General features: G+C 44.3%; 1 protein-coding gene across 3 annotated transcripts in view; it reads left to right on the top strand.

Moving 5' to 3' along the window:
• The first annotated feature begins 1,256 nt into the window (after positions 1-1,256).
• Positions 1,257-8,282, top strand: part of PAN3 (poly(A) specific ribonuclease subunit PAN3) — a 112,218-nt gene continuing 105,192 nt past the window's right edge. For all 3 annotated transcript variants that reach the window (XM_057707423.1, XM_057707422.1, XM_057707421.1), the window contains exon 1: positions 1,257-1,677. In XM_057707423.1, coding sequence (XP_057563406.1) covers positions 1,263-1,677 — 415 coding nt within the window. In that variant the 5' untranslated portion in view covers positions 1,257-1,262. The remainder of the gene's footprint in view (positions 1,678-8,282) is intronic.

Genomic DNA, 8,282 nt, shown 5'->3' with positions numbered 1-8,282 from the left:
AAATGTTAAAAGTTATTTTCCCTTCACAGCAACTCTTTAAAATGCCTGAAAAAAATTTTTTTTCTTCTGGGGGGGTTTTTGGTTTTTTGTTTTGTTTTCTAGTAAGTTCGGCGGAGTATAACATTCGGTGAGGGAAAAAACACTACCTTCTAGAAATGAATTTCGCATCAAGGCTAGGCTGATTGGAGAAAAGAAACCCAGCGGTTCTGAGTGAAACCTTCCTGGCGCTGCCTAGGCAGCGCTGTCCCCAGGTGGCATCTTATTTTTCATAATGTTTTACTGAAGGCTTTCAGTAATATAAATAGAGAAAACAGGTGCTGTACTCAGCGGGGGGTTTGCCTAAATCAATCTTCTTCGGTTCGATGTTTGGACAAAAGGCCCAGGAGTTGAGGCCATCAGTCCCGCAGTTCTCCTCAGCCTCGGCGGGCAGGAGGAGGGTGGAGGAGAGCTGAGGGCGCGGAAGCGCGGCCCACACCCGGAGCTACTCCCCCGACAGAGCAAGGCTCGGGCTCCGGGCCCAGGTGCGGCCCCTCAGAATGACCCTCACAGTCCGTAAACTTCGTCGTTTCCACTAAAAGATGACGCCCGGCTTTATAAGGAGGAGGACAGACGAAGACGGAAGGCGTTCGCCTCGTGGGAACGTCCCCAGCCTGCTGGCGTCGGGCAGCGCCGCCGCGGACCGCCCGTCCAACCGCCGCCGGCTCGCGGACTCCCCGGGGGCCCGACGCCCGGGGCCGAGGCGTCCCTTCGCGCTCCCGCTACCCACAAGCCCCCGCGCCTCGACGCGCAGGCGCAGCGGCGACGGCCGTCTCAGGAAGAGGAAAATGGAATAAACAACTCGGAGGAACCAGAGCGCGAGAGAGCGAGTGGAGGCAGAATTTAAAAATAAACCGGCCCCTCCGCCCTCCCCGCTCGTTCGCCGCCGCCGCCGCTCCCCCTCCGCGAGCCCGCGCCTTCGACGTCCCCGCCCGGGCCCGCGCGCCCACCCCGTCGTCCCGCGCGGCCCCTTTAAGAAAAGAGAACGAGAGAGTGAGTGAGGGAGAATCCCAACTCTCCCCCTCCCCTCCCCTCCCGCCTGCCCCCTCCTCCCTCCCCTCTCCCCTCCCCCCTCTCCCCGGGCGGCTCCGGCTCCCGCAGCGGGACAGGCCCGCCCGCCCGGGCTTTTCTCTGGCCCCGGCGGCGTCCGCCTGCCCTCCGCGGTCTATGGTGGCGGCGGCGGCTCCTCCTTGGGCGGCAGCGGAAGACGAGGCTGCGGCGTTGCCATGAACAGTGGCGGCGGCCTCCCGCCCCCCTCGGCCGCCGCCTCCCCTTCCTCCTCCTCGCTGGCGGCGGCGGTGGTGGCCCCGCCGGGGGTCGGGGGTGTCCCCGGCGGGGCGGCGGCGGCGGGAGTGAAGCTGAAGTACTGCCGCTACTACGCCAAGGACAAGACTTGCTTCTACGGGGAGGAGTGTCAGTTCCTGCATGAGGACCCGGCCGCCGGAGCGGCCCCGGGCCTCGGCCTCCATAGCAACAGCGTCCCCCCGGCTCTGGCGGGCGCGCCCGGGGCCGGCTTTCCGCCCGGAGCCGTCCCGGGCGGGGGAGCCGGGCCGCCGCCGGGGCCCAAGAAGCCGGACCTGGGGGGCCCGGGGGCAGGAGCCGCGGCCGGCGGCGGCGCCCTCGACGGACCGCGGCTGGCAAGTGAGTGTGGCCGGGGCTGGGAGGGCGGCCGCGGCCTCGGGCCGGCGGCGGAGGGAAGGCCCGGGGCCGGATGAGGCCCGGCGAGCGAGCCCGCCCCGCGGGTCCCCCCCGCACCCCGCGCCGCCCTGAGAGGCCTAGGCCGGGCCTGAGCCCCCCTTCCGCCTTCCCGCTTCCCCTCCCCACAGCCTTGGGCGAGCCCGGGAGCGAGGGCAGGCCGGCTTCCTGGGAACGTGGGTGGTGGACGGGGGCGGCGGGCGTGGGGGTGGGGAGGAAGGGGGATGGGCTGTGGCGTGCGGGGTGCGGGAGAGGGGGTGTCGTTTCCGGGGGGTGTGGAAAGGGGCTGGGTTTGCAGGCACGTGTGTCCTGCGTGCCCGTGGGGAGTGGAGTGGGCCGAGCGTGGAGGTTCCCCGGTGCGTGTGTGTGGGTCGGGGGCGGGAGGCGAGGGCGGGCTCTGAGACTTCCTGGAGTGGGCTGAAAGAGCGGAAAAAGTTTGTGCGAGGCTTCTGGGAGGAAGGTTTTCCAGGCAGGAAATACTTTCTAAGGATTAAGAGGGAACGGACAGCCGCGTTTACAGTGTGCTTAGGTCGAGTAGGGATTTCCCAAGACTTGCATCTCAGCATAGTTTTCCTGAAAGCTGGCAGAAGTTTGCAGCGTGTCAGTAGGGCTCTCGTCTTCTACTGTGTATCGAGCGAACTCTCAGCGTGGAGCCTTCAAAGCGTGTCATGTGCAGCGCACATTTGTGTGCGACTGAGCACTTGAAGTCGAATATCTTAGGACTGTTTGCATTTTATTTATTATCTATCGCCTTGCAAGTTTTTAGTTGTTAGTAGGTGGAGTTTGCAGTTCTCTTAAGTGTAAGTGTAATCTGTTTTACAGAATGTTGCCCTTAAGGAAAAAGTAGAGGTTTCAGATTTTCCTTTTTGTTTTGTTTTGTTTTTGAGTTTGTTGAGCATTTCTAAACCAGATGGGAAAGTCCTACTTTCCTGGGAATTCTAAGCATTTTTTAGATCTGAAAGTCATTTAATAGTCAACTTAACTTGGATGTCAGAACATTTTTGTCTTTTTTTTAACTTTGCATTTTTTTTTTAAACCTGTAAATGGACTTATGTACTTGGCTTAATGCTTTAGCACTTACTTGCTGTATGAAGACTGTGTCTTCCCAGAGGGGTGTGTGCGTGTGCGTGTGTGTGTGTTTTAAAAATTGTTTTTTTTTTGCTGCCATGGGCTTGATTTTAGTGCAGCTATATTTGGTGAGGGTGATATGCTAAGAATATTAATTTGTAACAAAATATTTTGTCAAAATGGTTACTTTATTGGATTTAATCACTTTGGAGCAGCAGCTTTGCATTTTCAAGGTAAACTTGCTGTATGTCTTGAGTTGTGGCTCAAGTTAATTCAAGAGTTATGTTTGGTTAGTAAGCAATGAAACTGAACAGTAGTTTTGTTACCTACAGGAAAAGGCACTTTCAAAAATGCAGACATTTGATTTAATATGTGATATTTCTAGGATTTTCTGATACACAGAGGTAGTAGATTTGGGACATGAAAGTTAGGACACGCTGTAAACAGGTGGAGATGGGAGGTGGAGGAGAAATACTAGCCATGACTCAAAGGTGGGGATCATTTCATACCCCGGGGAGTGGAAAGTAATTGGGATATAGGGTCTTGAGAGGACAGACAGTGGTAAGAAGGCATTTTTAAATTAATGTTTAGTCACTTAACAGTTATTTGATTAAATAGCTGCATCATGTAGTTGGATTCTGTAAGGCTAGCCTTTAACTTGACTGGGTGAAGCCTAAGGCTCCTCTTCTCTGCTGTTAGGCTTCTTGGTAGCTCTCAGTGACACAGGTCGTGACTCCTTATGGATGAGATAAAATTGCCTCATATCAATGAGTGGCAAGTCAAGTTGTTCAGGAATCAGGGAAGAGGATTGTATTGGTGATTTAATGACTGCTTTGAATTTTTACACTTTATTAAGTTTTAGTCTACTTTCTGCATTTTACTGTGTTCTTATACTGTATCTTTTGAGACACTTGATTTGTTAATTAAGTGTATGAGGCAATTAAAATAGACAACACACTCTAAGAGGTGTTGCTATTAGGAGAAATTTAAATTTTGTTAGTTGTTGACCTGATGATGTAGAGTCACTGACACACCTTTATTTTGCTTTTGTTTTTTTCTTTACTCTTCTTTAAATGTAAGAATGTAGAGTATTTCTTTAGCTGAGAGGTCAAACAGATCTGCTCCTGATAAGCTGGATCTGCCTGCAGAAATACTTTGGGCTCCTTGGGTATTGTGTGTGTGTGTGTGTGTGTTAAAAGTTTTTATTGAAGTATACATACCTAGGAAAGAGTATACAAATCATATTTTTTTCTTGGCATTTTCACAAATGAACACATAGCTTATATCAGTACTCTGGTCAAGAAATAGAACATAATCAGGACCTCCAGGAGTCCTGCTCTTGCCAGTTGCTGCCCTTTCCCAAAGGTAACTACTGATTTCAGGCACTACATTCTAATGTTGCAGGTTCAGTTTTCACTTTTTCATGCTTTTTTGAGCTTTACAGGAATGGGATCAGATAGTACCTACTTTTTTGCGGGCTTCTTCTTTCACCATATTTTGAAGTTCCACTCCTGTTATGTGGGAGCAGCCCCAGTCTCACCCTTGTGCGCTGTTGCACTGTGTGAATGTGCCACGTTTTATTTTCTTCTTTTACTGTTAGTGGGCAATGGAATGTTTCCAATTTTTGTCTGTTAAGAAGAGCACTGTTTTGAACACTTTTGAACATGTTCTTTGGTTCAAGCCTATGAATTTATGTTGGATCACATAGGAGTGGAATTGCAGGCTGGTAATAGGGCATGCATATGTTCTGCTTTAAGTGCATGACTTCAGACAGTTTTCTGAAGTGATTGTACCACATTTACATTCCCTCTGCAAGAGTATCAGAGTTCCAGTTGCTTCACGTTCTCCCGCATTCTTGGTATTAGCCATCTTATAATTTTAGCTGTTTTGGTGGCTAATGTTTATGGTATAATCTTATGTTTTTAATTTGCATGTGTGTGGATTGTAAATGAGTTAGTTGACAACATTTTAAAAATAAGGTTTAACATTGAAATACACATTTCTGGCTTCCTTTGAAGGGCAGCTGTTTCTTATATTGGAATTAGGTCTGTTGATGGGGCAGGACTCCATTTGCCTTATTACTGACGGTGACTTTTATATGCCTGGCTCCTCTGAGCATTTGAGTTTTTGACTCTTGCAGAATTGTTGTTAGTATTTCAGATTGTGTTAAAAACTTGAGGTAAATGCAAGAAGAAAATTTTATCCTTATTTTTCAGGCATTTGAAAACAAGCAGAAAGGCTTTTTCCTCTCAGTATACTTAGTTGCAGTGGTGTTTCTGTCTTGTAAAGGAACTATACTTTGATTTGTTGCTTACTTTTTGTCTATGCAGAGTATTACATTTTCTTACTTCCAGCTCTTCTGCTGACCTGACAGTATGGTAGTAAACATGTTCTGCCATTCAGGATTGTTTGGGAAATAACAGTTTATTATTTTTAAAAAAGCATTTATGTACTTTAAGTTTTTGGCATTTCACATTTCTTTTGGACTTGGGATCTTCCAAGGTTTAAATGTGGTTTGATTTGTGTTCAATAGAATTATTGATTCTTGACATTTTAATGATATAATTCTAATATTTTCAACCAGCTAGACTTCGTCTTCAGGGTGCTCAGTTTTTAGCAGCTAAACTATAATACCAATTTTTGTATTTTATATACATTACTTTATTTGAAACCCAATAGATTTACTGTATGAAAATAGACTTATTTTCAATTCTACTAATTTAGTTAGTAATGAAGGCTTTGGCATAAGGTCCTTATGCCAAAGGGCCTCTTATCTACTAGCTTGGTGATCTTGGGTGAAATTTTAACTATTAAACCTCAGTTTTTTCATTTAAAAAAGTGGAGGTGGTAATAATATGTGCTTCAGAGTTGTGATAGGCTTGCATGTGACACCATCAGTCATTCATTGCCTGGCACAGAGAGCGGTTTCAAGCTTCGTTGGTAGTTATTGAATATTATTAGTAATAAGTCTACAATTAGCCTGTACATTTCCTTACCTTCCATTTTTTGAGAGTTTATTTTGAAGACCAGTAAAATAGCTACAGATTACTGAACTGTGATTGTCTGTCCAAATGGAAGAAAGCAGGGGATAACTTGAAGTTCATATACAAACTTTGGAATATAGGATAACATGTATGGCAAAACTGTTTTTGTTTAAGCCAGGATTATACTTTTCATCCCACAGACCCAAGTCAGCTAACAGAGAAGTGAGTACTGGGAATTTGCCATTAGGATAGCTGGTATAGGTTTAAACATTTTTTTTGATGATATACAAAGTAGATAACAGAGGCTTTATAATACCATTCATTTCACTTCTTTAATATTATGCTTGCAAAGTGGCAAGTTTTGATCTGGTTGGTAGGAAAGCAACATTGGAACAAAAGTCTGCCCTAAAGGAGGTTCCATTCTAGTGGGAAATACAGACACATGAATAAGGTAAAAGCAAATCTTGAGAAGTTTTATGAGGAGAGCTTAGAGCTTTATGAGGAGTACTCAAAGAGGGTTGTACTAAAGTAAGTCTAGATAAGAATCAGTTAATGAGTAGAAGACTTCTTTCCATGAAAGTGCACTTGAAATGACTCTGTAAAGAAGATGATTGCCAAAACAAAATAAAACATCTTCCTATTTTTGCCCTTTTGTAAGATTGTTCTCTTTTTAAATTAACTTTCTATTTTGAAATAACTGTAGAGTCACATGTAGTTGTAAGAAATAATACTGAAAGAGTTTGTTGTCCCATCACTGTTTCCTCCGGTGGTAACACCTTTCATAGCTGTAGTGCAGTGTCACAACCACTTTGATTGATACGATCCACTTACTTTATTCAGATTTTCCGAGTCTTATTTGTACTAGTGTGTGCACACGTGTGTATATTTAGTTCTGTGGAGTGTTATTGTGTGTATGTTTGTGCGCCTGCCAAAATAGTCGAGACAGAACAGCTCTATCACCCTCAAGTGGCCCTTGTGTAACTCTCCCTCCCAATCCCTAGCAACCACTGATTTGCTCTCCATTTCCGTAATTTTGTCATTTCAAGAATGTTTTATAGGGAATTCCCTGGTGGTCCGGTGGTTAGGACTCTGTGCTTCACTGCCTGGCCTGGGTTCAATCCCTGGTCTGGGAACTAAGATCCTGCAAGCTGAGGCTTGGCCAAAAAAAAAAGAATGTTCTATAAATGGAATTACATACCTTGTGATCTTTTGGGATTAGGTTTTTTTTTTTTTTTTTTAAATTCAGCATAATTCCCTCAAGATTCAGCCAAGTTGTATGTATCAAGAGTGTGTTTTTCTCGCTGAATTTTTCTTTTTAACTTGGAAAATTTATATCCATCTTTATTTTGGAGCAGCTTTTTTTGTTTGTTTGCTTTTCTATAGGCATATGTGCTTTTGTGTACAAAGGTATGAATATTTACAGTTCCTAGAAGTATTTTAAAAATCTATTTATTTTAGGGTTGAATTTATTTAATTTAGTTTTTAAGTTAATAAAAGTCATAAACTGTTTGTAAAAATTTTCATTGAAACAGCAGTGTATAAAGTCAAAGTAAGCCAATAGCATCTTATTACCCCAGGGTTAATCATTGTTAATAGTTTTGTGTATGTAACCTCAGTTACTACTAAGGGCCTTGTCTCCAGATACACTCACATTGGGGGTTAGGGCTTTAATATGTGAATTATGGGGGGAAACGGTTCAGTCCATAGCACAGATACACATACACACACTCAAGTTTTATAGCAGTATTTCTTACATTTGTTTTTCCATATTAACTTAATATACTGTTTATAAAGTAGTTTATGAGCTGAAACTGTGAAAAGGAATGTGATAAAATATTTGTTTTATGTACTGTTATCATATAGTTGTTAACAAATCAATACATACAGTATTTGTGTCTCTTTTCAGTATATAGGAATAACTACTGGACTGGGGGTCCTGGGATTTTGATTTTAGTACTCTCTTACAAAGTAACTTTGAACTTAGGCTAGTAATTTAGTCCATGTAGAAATATATTTCTTTGTAAAATGGGAGAATAGGATATGGAGTACGTGATGTCTAAAATTCCTTCAGCTCTAAAATGTTTCTGTGTTTTTCTAAATGTTTATGTTCTAGAAAACAAATTATTTTATGTTCAGTCTTTAGAATTCATCCTCTTCCCTTCCCAACAGCTTTTAAAATCATTGACCTTTTAGCAGCTTGACTTCAGTTTAGGGAACAGTGTGCTCATTGATCTTGGTTGAGTTAATTGGCAGGTGGAGAATAGTCCTCTTCTGATAAAACTTCTTCCTTTTTTGATGTCTTTTTTGGTATCTTGCCTTTTCTTTAAAAAATTAAAGATATTGTACCTATTTTTCTAAAACTAGTTTTTAAAAACAATTTTATTTATTTATTGGCTACGTTGGGTCTTCATTGTTGCACATGGACTTTTCTAGTCGTGGCGAGTGGGGGCGACTCTTCATTGCAGTGCATGGGCTTCTCAGTACTGTGGCTTCTCTTGT

The sequence above is a fragment of the Hippopotamus amphibius genome, chromosome 14 (assembly GCF_030028045.1).
Source record: "Hippopotamus amphibius kiboko isolate mHipAmp2 chromosome 14, mHipAmp2.hap2, whole genome shotgun sequence".
Lineage (NCBI taxonomy): Eukaryota > Metazoa > Chordata > Mammalia > Artiodactyla > Hippopotamidae > Hippopotamus > Hippopotamus amphibius.
Note: the sequence above shows the minus strand (reverse complement) of the source record. Positions and strands in the feature narration are given on the sequence as shown.